This window comes from Antedon bifida, chromosome 3 (genome assembly GCF_963402885.1).
Source record: "Antedon bifida chromosome 3, ecAntBifi1.1, whole genome shotgun sequence".
Taxonomy (NCBI): Eukaryota; Metazoa; Echinodermata; class Crinoidea; order Comatulida; family Antedonidae; genus Antedon; species Antedon bifida.
In genome coordinates, this window is record NC_136228.1 from 25,761,799 (window position 1) to 25,776,307 (window position 14,509).

Genomic DNA, 14,509 nt, shown 5'->3' on the forward strand with positions numbered 1-14,509 from the left:
CCTCCATGAAGAATCACTTTTTGAACTGCGTTGAAATATTTTATTTATACTGGGCGACCTCTTCAGTCAAAGACTAGTCTCCCAGAGGGCCCAGTTATGATCAATGGCTGTGGATCAATGGAGTGAGTGAACTCCAGCCGATTATAGCTACGTAATTACGGTTCCACTGTCTTAACCGCTCTCTAACATTGGAATTGGAAAAAACAATTTTCTATGTCAACATGTGCATAGATTATCACATATACTGTATTCTTTTTATGCAAATTAGTGCTGCCATTATATATCTTGACCAATACTAGATACCTAACCAATTTGGTGTCTAGACCTATGTTTTCATGGTCAAGGATCAAGGATCTTTTTAAGACCATTTGTGGATTGATCACATAATAAAGTTATGCTAATTTTATGAAAATTAAATCAATTTTTGCCATCTCAATCAATACTAATGATAATCAAACTATTTTAGTGTCCATACTTATGTTTTTATGGCCAATTTTAATACCATTCGTGGGGTGATCTAATGTGTCAATAACCAGTTATGTTAATTTTATGCAAATTAATGCTGCCATTATTAAAAAATCAACTTAAGCTCTATCTACACTAGTAAATTTTATGTGACAAAAAAATGTGATATGCCCATATATAATGACTTAATATCACTACATCACACGTTTTTTGTCAAACTAGTTTGATAGTGTAGACAAAGCTTAATGGTAACCTAACCAATTTGGTTTTCATGGTCAAGGATATTTTTAAGATGTGTCAATAACCACTGTGTTAATTTTTCAAACAATGATTCTGAGTCTTATATATCATCTAATGCAAAAAATACATGTTTTAGTGGAACACAAATACTGTCACTGTGCATGAATTAAGGAATAGAAGGATATGCATCGATGGTGACACCAAACGATTTTCTCGCTTGCCTATACTAAAGCACTGCTGTCAATCAAACAAACACGCTCTTTGAACTCCGTAGAAAAACGTAGCCATGTAGAAATCGTATGCGCAGTCTGATTGTTCTATTGACATATCTGTGTCGATGACTAATTGACAATATATTGCTGAACAATTCTGTTTTAATTTCATCACAATTGGACTACGAGAAGTTCACTTTCTTACGACCGGTAATTTTAATATATATAATAATAGAAGGTTATATTAATAAAATATGCAATTTTTATATTTGAATTATCATATTGACTGCGATCCCTGATCCGGGATTGGCTGGCTATGTATGGTTGTGATACGTCACCACTGACTCTACTACTCTCTAGCGCTCGTTTTGAAAAGTAGACGCAAAGGCAAACTTAACCATCAACAAACGAAGCATGGATTAATGAATAAAAGTACCTTGTCCATTATTATTATTCCCACAAGAAGTAGACAAAGGTGAGTATATACAGTAGATCATGATTACACGTTGTAGCTACTACACTTAAGATAGCCTACCTATATCAATGTCGGCAAATCATAGGGTTTACTAGTAGCAGGCAGAAGGCCTGTGCCTAGTATTCTTGCTGATTTTGTAATTTTACATGTAGGTTACTACTACTCTAAAAACATTAGCGTAGATCAATCGTGCCAAATGTAGAACATTTTGGCAAAATTAATGTTTTTTTAAACCCAAAGGTCAATATTAAATTTTCTTAGTCTCATCATATAAAGTCTTTGTTGACCCTTTTTATAAAGTCTGAGTGTATTTTGATTCCATTTTAACCGATCATCAATAGTGGTACCTAAGTATTTAATTCAGACATAACCCTAATGTTATCGTTTACAATTTTCAGATTTTCATGTAATTTCCAGAAGTCAATTATCATTTCACATGTCTTTTTGGTATTTAATTTAAAATAATTATCATTACACCAGTAAGTAAACCTTGACACCTCATTATAATATTCATTTATTGTACACGTAATGCGTTTTTGATAAATTCCATTACTGCAATTCCATCACCACCACCACCACCTTGCCCCATCCAATTCCCGTAGCTAAATTTTCAATTCTTCTCAATTATTTTCGGAGTCCAGATATTCTTCATTTTTGTATATACCGGTAGTATTCGTTTTTTTGTTTTTTCCGCATGAATTCCTATTAAGGGGATAATTTTATTTTTTTGGTTAGTGTCCCAAAAGTGTACCCTTAATATGGGGTTCTACTGTGGTTAAAGGCATGACCTATATGGTATACAAGCGAAGCAAACATACCATCTAGTATTAGTAATTAGATTGGTTTGTATTGACCAACATACCTTATAATAAGCCACCTGTTCATTGAGTATATTTACCCTCATGTCATAACTTGTAATTTTTGTTTCCAATTCTGACTCATGTTCTAGTAGTATCTTAACCATGGCCAATTCAGCACTGTATTTGCTGTCTAAGTCTAGCAGGGATGAGTTAAGGCTATTGTTACTTTCCTGCACTTCATTCTAAAATATTAACATCAAACAGATAACAATGTTCTTAATCAATTATTGGATGTTAACTGGTCAGTACTACCATACCTGAAGAAAATAATATGTTGTTAGTGCTATTTTGTGTCATACTGTATTATTATATACATACTAACTAATTGTTAACACGATGTTTTCAAAATGAAACAAGGAAATAACAGCTTCCAATTAATTATCTGAACTTCAGATACTCAGGATCGAGATGCCCGCTCTTTTAAATTTGATGAATTATGACGCAAAAGATGAAAATTTGATTTTTTAAATTCAACTGGCCATATGATGATGTCACAATATATGATAGGCAAAATTGTTACAGGAATTCATATCTACAATTCAACAGCTTCCATAATATGTTTTAATCATGACTATCACTATCACAATTCGGAGGAGCTATATAAGAGATGGAAAAATACTGTAATGATGAAATTAAGTGACCCAGGTTATTCAAATGTTTAGACATGACAGACGTCATCAATATTAAAATTATGAAAAAATTTAAATATGGGGAAATTTGAATACGGTTAAGCGAGATGCTTGAAAATTAAATTTAATTAACTAGCATAAAAAAGAAAAAAAATGACATCAAGACACTCACTCGTCAAGCAAAATTGTTACATGAATTTATATCTACTCATTAGTTTTCATAAGTCGAAAAAATGGTTGAGGATCACGAAGAGCGATAATAGATTCAAAATAGGCATTTTTTTCTACAATTTGCATTAAATTAGCCACATGGGATGAATTCCCAATTTGATAGCCTTTTGATCCAGGGGTATTTTTTTTATTATTTAAGAAGTCATAATTCAGTAAATATTTTGTTTACAAACTTTTTATATAGCCTATGACCATTTCCGTAGCAAGATGGATGTTGGGTGTGAATTTCAGACGGATCAGATGTTGAACGGCGTAGTGCATAGCGGACAAACATTTTGTGTTTGCCTTTTATATATATGGATTTTTACACATTTTCATTAGTGTATCTTCCATGTCTAAAGGTGTGAACCATCAAAAAAAGAAAAAAGAAATTAGATTGCCAAAATAAAGCGGATTGGATCATTGTTTAGCTAACACATGTGCATGCAGCGTTACATAGACAGAGGAGATCTTACTTGCTTGGTATCAATCGTTTTACACCGTTCTGCATCAAAATTGTTTTGATAGACTTGAAGTAGAACAGTCGTTTAAACAAAAAACATAATAGCAACCATGTGTGTTATTGTACATACCAACATCTCTACTGTTTTTTCATGTTTTGATTCTGTGTTAGTAAAGCTCTCCTGAATTAATGCAAGTTTGGTTTTGTCATCTTCCCAAGCTTCTCTGAGAGATTCCAATTTGGCCTGGAGATCAGATCGTTCTTTCAATAAGCTGGCATTGTAATCCTTGGAATTCTTAAGTCCTTCATGGACAGTTGCCAATGAATTCTGTGTCTATTGGAATGAGTTACAGGTTTGGCAATTTTATGTTTTAGAGAAGGATGTAAACTGTTTTAATAAATATCATAAATAAAAAATGATATAAAATATTTAAAGCCACCTAGTGTACAACAAATATTATAAACTATATTATTAGAGAAATGACTATACACTGGAAATATTGTATAACAATAATAATAATAATAATAATATAATAATAATAACAATAACTTTATTTGAAAACGGAAAACTTGATCACCGTTTCAGTATACAAAACTATTTACAAAAAAAAACAAGAATGTTAACTAAAACTAGATTTGAACTCGTCACTATGGACGAGTTATGTTATCTGCCGCACAAACTCCATGTGCACGTCATACGTTAGAATATTGCGCACAGAAAAATGATCATTGTGACGTGAAGAAAATAAAATGTTAGTATGCCCTCTATTTGTGTCTATGTATAATACAGTATATACTATACTATACGACTTTACATACTACATACAGTGCAGAATAGGTGAAAATAACGGGACCTGTCTTTTATTCCAATTTTTAACATGATGACGTCATCGAAATGAAACATGTAGATAGCAATTTTGGAAGAGAATTATCTGAGCAACAACATATTAACGTGTTAAAGAAAATTACGTACCTAGAACATAGATGCGCGCTCTTTTAAATGCTATGATGCAAAATATGAAAATACGACTTTTATAACTCAACTTGGCCATATATACATAAATATATATATGTGTCACAACATCCGATGCGCAAAATTTGTACATGAATTCTACAATTTAACAGCTTCCAGAAAACGTTTTAATCATGAGTATCACTTTTCATTCTGAAGAGCTGTAACATATTGAAATTTACTGTAATGATGAAAATAAGTGATCCAAGTTATTCACACTTTTGAACATGATGACGTCATTAAAATTTAAAAAATGGTGAATCATTGGAAAGATAATTGATACCAAAATCTTGAGGAAATTGAGGTACGCATAAGTGGAGATGTGCTCTATTACATGTGATGAGCTATGACGAAAGAGAAAAAATCCTATATTTTATATTTGGGTGGCCATACGATGACGTCACAATGTCCTGTTAGCCATATTGATATCTACTGATCACCTTCCAGAATTTATAATAAAAATAAATTTCACCGTTTATTTTAGAAACTATTACTGTTTAAAAAAAGACATAATTTTTACGAATTTTTTACTTTACTTTTCATAAAAAACGTGCGTGAATTGTCTAATTTGACGTGCGCATCCGAGAGGTAAAAATTCTGCATGAATTCATATCTACAACATATCTGCTTACATATTAAGTTGGGGGTCACCATTGATCATGAGGAGCTATAATAGATTCAAAATAGTCAAAATTTTGACAATATTTTGTAACTTTTTCAACTAAAATGCGTGCAAATGATCTAAATCAATATGTTCGTATGACATCATTTTAATTTGAAATTATGTCAATCTTTTTAAAAATGACTAGGAAAGGCTGGAAAATTACAATTCAAGAGAAAAAACATGATATTCATGCTCTGTGCGCACTGTACGCATAAAATTGTCCACGCGCGCGGGAATTTTTTACTTGCGCAATGTCATGAATCGCGTAGTAAGTTGATTAGAAATTAATTTTGCACATTTTGAAATTTTAAATGCGCGTGCACAGGTAACCTCTTCTAAAACATGCCATTTTTAGTGCACAAAAAGTTGACCCTTGATAAGAATTAACCTTTCATCCAAGTGTCAATAAAAAATCAATTTTAGTTTTTATCCTATGATCAATCATTGAAATTCATAAAATCGCGCGTAAGTCATGTTGCGCAACTAAAAAAATAGGAGGTGCACAACTTCACGTAAATGTCCATATGCTGAATTGACAAAGTTATGAAATGTTATGTTTACAAGTTTTTGTGATACGCGAAACACAAAAATGGAGGAGAAAGAAAGAAGAACTAGACATGAGTTAGTTATCCGCACGACAAACGCCCTACGCCAAGTGCACGTCATACGTTAGAATATTGCGCACAGAAAAAAGTTTATGCCATTATAAGCTGCAGAAAACAAAATGCTGTCAGTGTGCTCTCTATTTTGTGTCCAAGTATATAGGCCTACAGTATACACTATATACTGTGTACTGTACTGTGTACATTGAAGAAATTTGGATACGTAGAATATAGATGCGCGCTCTTTTAAATGTGATGAACTATGACGCAAAATATGAAAGTACGACTTTTATAATTTGTACATGAATTCGTATCTACAATTCAACAGCTTCCAGAAACGTTTTAATCATGAGTATGTGGGAAACGCATAGTGCGATGCGCTCTATTAATTGAGATTAACTAGTGCAAAAGAGAAATAATCAATTTGTAAAATTCGAGTGGGCCATATGGTGATGTCAGAACATCCGGTGGGTACAAATTGTACATGAATTGATATCTACAACTCATTAGCTTCCATAATACATAAAAAAAAATGGTGGTCACCTGCCATCCTGAAGAGCTATAACACAGGATTAAAAATAGGTATATTTTTGCACAAATTTACATTAAATTACCTATTCTTTAGCACACTATTATTAAAGTTCTAAATGGTTTTTAAACAAGGTTTATAAAAAATGTAACAGTTATTGAATTTTTATATTGGCGAGATATTGAAGAATGAAATGTCTATTTTTATATAGCTTAATTAGATATATACGTATACATACACGTACATATACATACGTTATATGTTATAATAATGCAAATAATTTTAGTTTATTTACAACCGTATACAAATTACATTATTTTCTTCGCGCAAAGTCCGACTTGAACTACGTCACGTCATAGCGCATTAATATGCGTAAAAAATGGAAAGTAATATTAATGCGCAGAATTTTGTCTGCTCCTCAAATCTCTCTTATCATTGGCCAATTTATAGCCTTTACCCAAACGTGTGAACCTCAACTAAAAGCTAGACTTCATTAAGTCGAACTGCAAACTTTGACTACTTCGTTTATGAATCGAATTTGAAATAATAGCTCAAACTACCACTTTTTGATGACTAAAGTTTGGTTTAAGCCTTAAGACCACTTAGTGCATCATTAGTGTCTGGACCCACCCTATTTCAAAATCCACCCCAGAGCAGAAAAGTGTGTATTTAAACATGATGGTAAATAGTTTTCTGTAGGAAGTACAGTATATACTTGGTTATGCTACAATACGCAATATCAGATTTATAACAGCCTAAAGTTTTGGCTGTTACAATCAGTGTTTTAAGAAAAATGCTTTTAAAGTAAGTAACAGGAAATGAAAAATACAAAATAATAAACAGGGCGTTTAAGTTTACGCCTTCATGACATGTACAAGTCCCTTAGATTTTTTAACGCATGAATTGTTTAGGGTGAAATAAAAGTAAAAATGGCCAAAAGCATAGTGTTTTTTGGAAAAGAATTAATTTAGAAATCAAGTGCTGACTATATTTCAAGAAATGGTTTAAAAAAACCCAAAAGATTATCATCAAGACAGTGTAAAATCTAAAAAGGAACCCAGGGTTTAACTTTTAAAAGGTAAACGATACGGACTTCTTTGTTTAACGCCAATCAGTAATATAACGAATGTCGTACGTGTGAACCATGAGCATTTTAATCTGTGAATTACCTTACCGCTTGCATAAGCCACGCCATTCTTACGCCATAAGTGTGAACGTACCCTAAGAGCTTTTATTACACCCGAGTGAGGCTCTCCTCATCAAGGTATGACTGGAAATTTATCTAAGGGACTTGTACACGTAATGTTAGCAAAAGGGTATTCTAATTGTTTTATTTCATCTTCGTTAATTAACTATTGTTCTATCATTAATTATGTAATATTAAATTATGTAATATTTTCAATAAAAACAACTCACTGGAACACTTTCAACTTAAGCATTAAACACGAAGTGCGTCTTTTACAACATTTCGCGTAGTGATTTAACAGTATACTACGTGTAGTTCATGGTCTAGGTTTATTGTGTTATAAAAATAAATAATATATAGCCCTATTTGAACCGCCACAAACACCACAACAAAGGAAAGTAGTTAAAAATTCAGTGCACTCCATAATATTTTTCTCTTCGAATTATTTTTTATTTCATTTATTATCATTATTTTATTGAATTTTACAATGTTGATACATAAAATATTTTACTAAAAATCATTTTATGTAATTACTTTACCGAAAAATGGTGTAATTCATACAACTGCTGACTGGGGGGGCAACATGTTTACGTCGTTTTTCATAATTATTTCTTTAATAATTGTAATATTTAATAATATACTAAAAACCGTGATATTAACTTTTGAATATATACATTGTTATCCCTAATATGAATAAAACTTCTATTAAAAAGAAACGAGCGCCGGTGGAAGTTAGCATTTGGCGTTTCATAGAAAATAACATTTTTCTGGTGGCGGTTCAACTTGTCGGCGGCTCAACTTGGCCTAATCCTAATTTACACCATCTTTTTAACCAACATACCACACAAAATGTTAAAATTTATTTATTTACTTGTCTCAAAATAGAAAAACACCAAGGTAATGTAAATAAATACTGTTTCAGCTATCATTTTCTGTAAAAATAAAAAAAATGTAATTTTTCAGCCCTTTATTGTTTTGACTGTCTCTGCAAATCTACACATACAAATTTATATTTATGCAAGGGCAAAATTTGGTAAATCGCACGTTACTTCCATCCTCTTCCCCATCTCTCAACCCTAATGTTACATACAAACAAAAATTTGTTTAAAGTTGACATTTGGACTCATTTTGTGACAAGTTTCTTGTTCGGAAGTAATTCTGAGGGTGCTAATTTTAGTTGACTGCGGTAAGTACATTTGAAATCGCCAGTTTTTTTAACACTGAAATTACTGTGTATTCGAGAACCATCCGTTGGCACGACCTAGATATTACAATTATATGCTTACCTTTTGCAATTGACTATTTAGGCACGAGTATCTTACAGTTTGGCCATACAGAGTTTTTTCTTTCTCACTGATATGTGATTCCAGAATTGCTTCGTTATCCTCTGCATTATGTAAAGTTTTCTTAAGCTCTGCTGTTTCCTTTACATACCCATCTCTTTCAATGCTCAATTTCTCCATTTTTGTATCCATGTCCCTCAGGCTGGTCTTGGTAGATGCCAATTTGGTTCTCAGATCTATATTCTGCCTTTAAAATAATTTAAAGTAAAATATATTTAAATAACGCCTACAGTACGCTCCGACTCATAAGAAGGGTGCAGGTCAAGTCGGCCCCAAACCGTCTCGGCCAAAGTCAAGTCGCCCCCACGTCAAGTCGGCCCCAAGTCAACTCGGCCTCAAGTCAACTCGGCCTCAAGTCAACTCGGCCAAAAACTAATCGGTCAACTCGGCCACAATAAAGTATGGAACGCAAAAAGTGCTTAATATTCTTATGATTAAATTACTATCCAAGCTTTAAAAAAAATGAAGAAATAAGAAAAATGCTCATATAAAAAATGATCTCATTGCCGATATGTTACAAAAACACGTGCAAGTACCACATTTTAGTAAATCGAAGACGTAGGTCTACGTTCCACCATTTGGCCATACAAAAAATGATCGTACATATTGTTTTTGTCCATGATTTGCGTTTAAAAAAAAGGGGAATTCCTCGGTCAGCGGAAACACGTAGCAGTTGTAGATATCGAAATAGCTGCCAAAGGCGCATGGAGGCGCAGCTACGAATTGGTCTGAGATATTGTCGCCTAATCAAATGCATACACTGAAGAAATCTACGCGTGATTCAACCATGGAGTCAACATTATTTTATACCTCAAATGATTCAACCAAACAATCTTATTACACCTAATGAATGTCCTCGCATATCGGACAGGTTTATTGAATTTTGACGCACGAACGAACATACGCGCCCACGTACGTGCATCATCATTATTAAGCCTACAATTTGTTCCTATTTATTATCCAAATGTTCATTGTAATCATTAATAATACTGTAGTATGAATGCTTATTAATCAATTGTTTGTTATGCGCAATTTGAACAATTTTCGCAATTTGAAATTTTATTAAACGTAAATAAAGGAAAGTTGGTGAAATCATTCTTATTTTTTTTTTGCTAAACGTATTGTCTAAATATTAATATTCATTAAAAGTCAGAATTATTCATAGGTAAAAAAATGTGAAGAAATATTATTTTATTAATCCCCTTCCTTTACACTTTTTGCGTTCCGTACTTTAACGGGGCCGAGTTGACCGATTATTTTTTGGCCGAGTTGACGTGAGGCCGAGTTGACGTGAGGCCGAGTTGACTTGAGGCCGAGTTGACTTGGGGCCGACTTGACTTGGGACCGTCTTGACTTTGGCCGAGACGGTTTAGGGCCGACTTGGATCGAAATCCATAAGAAATATGAGTTAATGCTTTAAAAAATTTAAAACCATTAAAATGGTTTTTAATTTTTTATAGTGCAAAATACAAATATAGTCTCTATGCTCTGTTTAACACTAGTGTAAAAAGAAAGTGTTATTGTTAAATAAACCAGGAAAAAGCCTAATTAACAGAACAAATTGACCAAGGCAACAGAAAAAAGTCTGAAAACAGAGTCTCACATCACCACACTGTTTCACTAACTTGACAAGCTAGCTATTTATTCACAAGTGTCATAATGATGTGAGCAACAGACTATCCTGCATAACAAAAAAACGAAACAAGTCAAAGTCTTCAAGTGAGCTTTGAAGATCGAAATGGACGGAGACGCACGAATGACCAAATGCAAAGATTTTGGAGCAGCGATCACAAAAGATCGCTGCTCACATGACTTTGAGTACAGGTTGCTGAATGAAATTTGATTAGCTTTGAAATAAACGGTACATCTAAGTAAATATTTGCACCATTGCACTCATAAACATTCATTATTTGTACAATATCAGATTTATCATCAGACATATCAAGTAGTGTTATGACCAGCTGAATGAAAAACATGTTCATCTATTCTATCGTACTATAGTAACACCTTGACGAGAGAGGTCTAGTTGATCAGGACCTCATTGGCATTGATACGATAGTCGAGTTACACACATGTGGTGTACAATCGATCAATCAACAATCACAAAAGATCACCTATAATTTGTCAAATTCTGGTTAAAACAAATATTTTATTTCGCTACGGTGATCGTTCAAGATCACATGAGATCCTGTTGCGTCAGTCAGTTACGTCAGTTCGTTGCATACGCACAAAATCAGAAGTCTTCGACATCGGATATCTAAAGAAAAATTGATTATTTTGTAAGAAATACATGTTATATTATCTATAAAGCATTGTTTCGTGATGGACAACTTATCACTTGGTAAGAGGAATAACGAACAATCACGAAAAATAGTAGAAGTAGGGCTTGAGAGCTCAGAAACTTTGACAGGTTTCGCCGACCCTGCGGGGCCAGGCGTGGTAATTAATAGCGGAAATAATACCGTGCCCGCGGGGCTGGTAAGTATGAAGCATGGTGGAAAGCGTAGGAAGGTCCCCCGTCCGGGCCGGCTGCTCCCACTGATGTATCAGTAGCTTCCCTGCAGGGGGAGCTGATACATGATTCTAAACATAAATCCACTAAATCAAAACAAAAACCTGTCTCAGAAACACCTACGGTTGATAACCGTCTTGACAAAATTGAGCATTTTATGAGAGAGTCTCGTCAGGAAAACAGTGAACTACGGGAGATGTTAGAAACAGTATTGCTAGAACATACTAGTGATAAATATGATGATGATCAAGGTCAGTACATAGAATCAGAATATAAAACCCACCAACAGAATGATGTTGCAAGTGGGTATATCACTCACAATATATCTGACTCTGAAGAAGCGGTTGACCTAGAGAGTTTGGCCCAGTGCCAAGAAAAGGATAAACAAACCAAAAAGTTAGGGTTTGCTAAACGTTTTGCCACATTGAGGAGGGAAAACCTCTGCAAGAATTTCAAACAGATAGTGTAAACTATATGATCACAACTCCGCTCAAGGAGAATATGACAGAAATTTGTCAAAAGTATCCCAAACCAATAAACTGTCAGAATGTTCTTGTACCAAAGGTATACCCATTGGTATGGGAAAACTTAACACCAAATGTACGAAATCTGGATTTGAAGATTCAGAATGCCAGAAACCCCTTGTCAAAGGACTTGTGGCCTTTTTGAGATCAGCTGATGAATTGCCAACTCTCACTAAGACGCAGGAAGATAGCGTGGCTTTATTAGTGAGCGCACACTTTGAACTAAATCAGTTGCGAAAGGAGCTGATCAAACCTGATCCTAATGCTCGATACACTCATCTCTATAAAACATGAGTAAAGACAACTGAATGGTTGTTTGGCAATGACCTTCACAAGGCAGTAAAGAATTAGAGAAAGAACAGAAAACTGTGGGCATTATGAAAAACCGCCAGGGGCAATATAGGTCACATTGGTTCACAGCATATCAGAATTCGGGATCTATTACTAAATAGGAGGTCTTATCAATACCAGAACAACCGTTCGATAAACACAGGCTGGTCAGCAAGCCGTAGTAGATCTCACCTGTCTTTTTTATGGCAAAGTTACAAAAATAAGTTTCCCCAACACCAAATATATATATATATATATCAAGGCCTTACAAACTCAATCATGAGGAAACAAAGGCAGTAACCAATGAAATTAATCTTTTGCAAATTGGTGTGATTGAAAAATATTTTTACCAGACGAAAAAATATGGCGGATATCGTATGATCCTCGACCTATCTCAATTAAACAAATTCATAAAATATTACCATTTCAAGATGGACTGTTTTGATACAGCCATGAAATTCATAACAAAAGACTGCTTTATGGCATCATTTGATCTCCGAGATGCATATTATTCAATTTCTATTGCAAAACACCATAGACAAAAAGTATTTAAAATTTAGATGGAATGATAATCTATGGCAATTCTGTTGTTTGCCCAACAGACTCTCTTCAGGTCCACGCATATTCACTAAACTCCTAAAACCACCATTAGCAACTATGAGAAGTTGTGGACATACTGTTATTGCCTACATTGATGATACAATTATAATTGCTAAGAATACAAAAGCTGCCCACAAAGCAGTTAAACAAACAGCAGAACTATTTTCTAACTTGGGGTTTGCCATACATCCATCTAAATCTGTAATTGAGCCAGTGAAGGAAATAAATTTTTTTGGATTTGTAATAAACTCTCGCACCATGAAAATAAGCCTCACAAAAGAAAAGGCCCAAGAAATATATAATCAATGTATATCGCTGATTACAAAAATTAGGTCCACTATTCGTTCTGTCTTATTTATAGGTTTTATTATTATTATATATATATATATTATATTTATTTATCTTGGTTATAGGTAAGCTTGTTGCAGCTTTTCCGGGTGTTCATATCGAATGTTGTAACATCATTTTATGACCAGCTGAATGAAAAAAGTAGCATTTTTGTGATGTAAAATTGATCAATTGAATGATGTTGTATCTACAGTGCAATTAATCATTTTGTGATCCTTTCAAATCAACAATCACAAAAGATCACGATCAAAAGATATGCAGTTACTGCCACATTTCGATTCGGAAACAATCAAACATTAATTTCCAATCAGATGGAACAAAATCTGCAGGCCTAGATGGACTGCACTCAAGGGTTCTTAAAAAGTTTGCTTCTCCAATTACAACGATATTTCAGAGATTGTTAAATGAGAGATTGGTACCCAATATGGAAAAAAGCCATAGTTTTCACATTATTTTAGAAAGGCTACCAACTACCATCCAGTAAGCCTATATCAGTGTATGTAACTTGTAAGATTTGTTAAATATTTGTTAAAAGATAGTATTATGACACATTTGGAAACATAATCTACTATGCGAAGCTCAACATGCCTTCAGAGTAAAAGATCCAAAATGGATAAAACACATATGTATTTGGACTATCGCAAAGTGTTTAATAGTGTTCCTCATTTAATAGGCTTGTGTCTAAACTAAGTAAAATTCTTGGATGGATTATTTGTCAGAGCGGTTTCATAGAGTATCCCGCAATGCCATGTTCACGATTTACCAGAGCTAACATCTTCAAACATGTTACTGTTTGCAAATAAAAATGACACAAAGACATACTGTATATGACCTGACCTAAAATATTGATGGATGTATAAGCTGTTATTAGCTTACGTTTCTATAATCAAGTGATCGAGAAGTGTGTTTACTGTCCTCAATTGTGGTTATTTTGTGTAATAGTATTTAGAGAATATACCTGTATATTATACAATGTAGTATAGAGTACAGTGTCACAGTCAAAAGTGTCGGGTTGTAAAAGCTAAACGAAAAGGGAAATTTGCATAGAACTATTCAGGTGTATTACCGTATATAAGAATTGCTGAGGAATGTATTAAGTACACCTCACATCAACCTTGTAGAGAAGGGAGGTGTCACACCTCAGCAATAATACAGATTGACCATTTGCTGCCCGGTTGGTTGGGCTGAAGTTGGTACCAATACGTAACTGTCTGACCACCATTTGTAGTAAACCAAGCCGAATACACACATGAATGTTTATGTATGATTGGATTGTAAGTGGTAGTGAACAAGTCCACAAGAAGT

General features: G+C 33.7%; 1 protein-coding gene across 8 annotated transcripts in view; it reads right to left on the bottom strand.

Moving 5' to 3' along the window:
- The window catches only part of LOC144836853 (uncharacterized), a 103,717-nt gene that overhangs the window by 6,681 nt on the left and 82,527 nt on the right, over positions 1 to 14,509 (bottom strand). For 6 of the 8 annotated variants that reach the window (XM_078691738.1, XM_078691737.1, XM_078691735.1 and 3 more), the window contains 3 exons: positions 8,834 to 9,077; positions 3,685 to 3,888; positions 2,255 to 2,434 (listed from right to left, as the gene is read on the bottom strand). In XM_078691738.1, the coding sequence (XP_078547864.1) occupies positions 2,255 to 2,434; positions 3,685 to 3,888; positions 8,834 to 9,077 (628 nt within the window). The remainder of the gene's footprint in view (positions 1 to 2,254; positions 2,435 to 3,684; positions 3,889 to 8,833; positions 9,078 to 14,509) is intronic. The other 2 variants (XM_078691739.1, XM_078691740.1) reach the window with 2 other exon arrangements.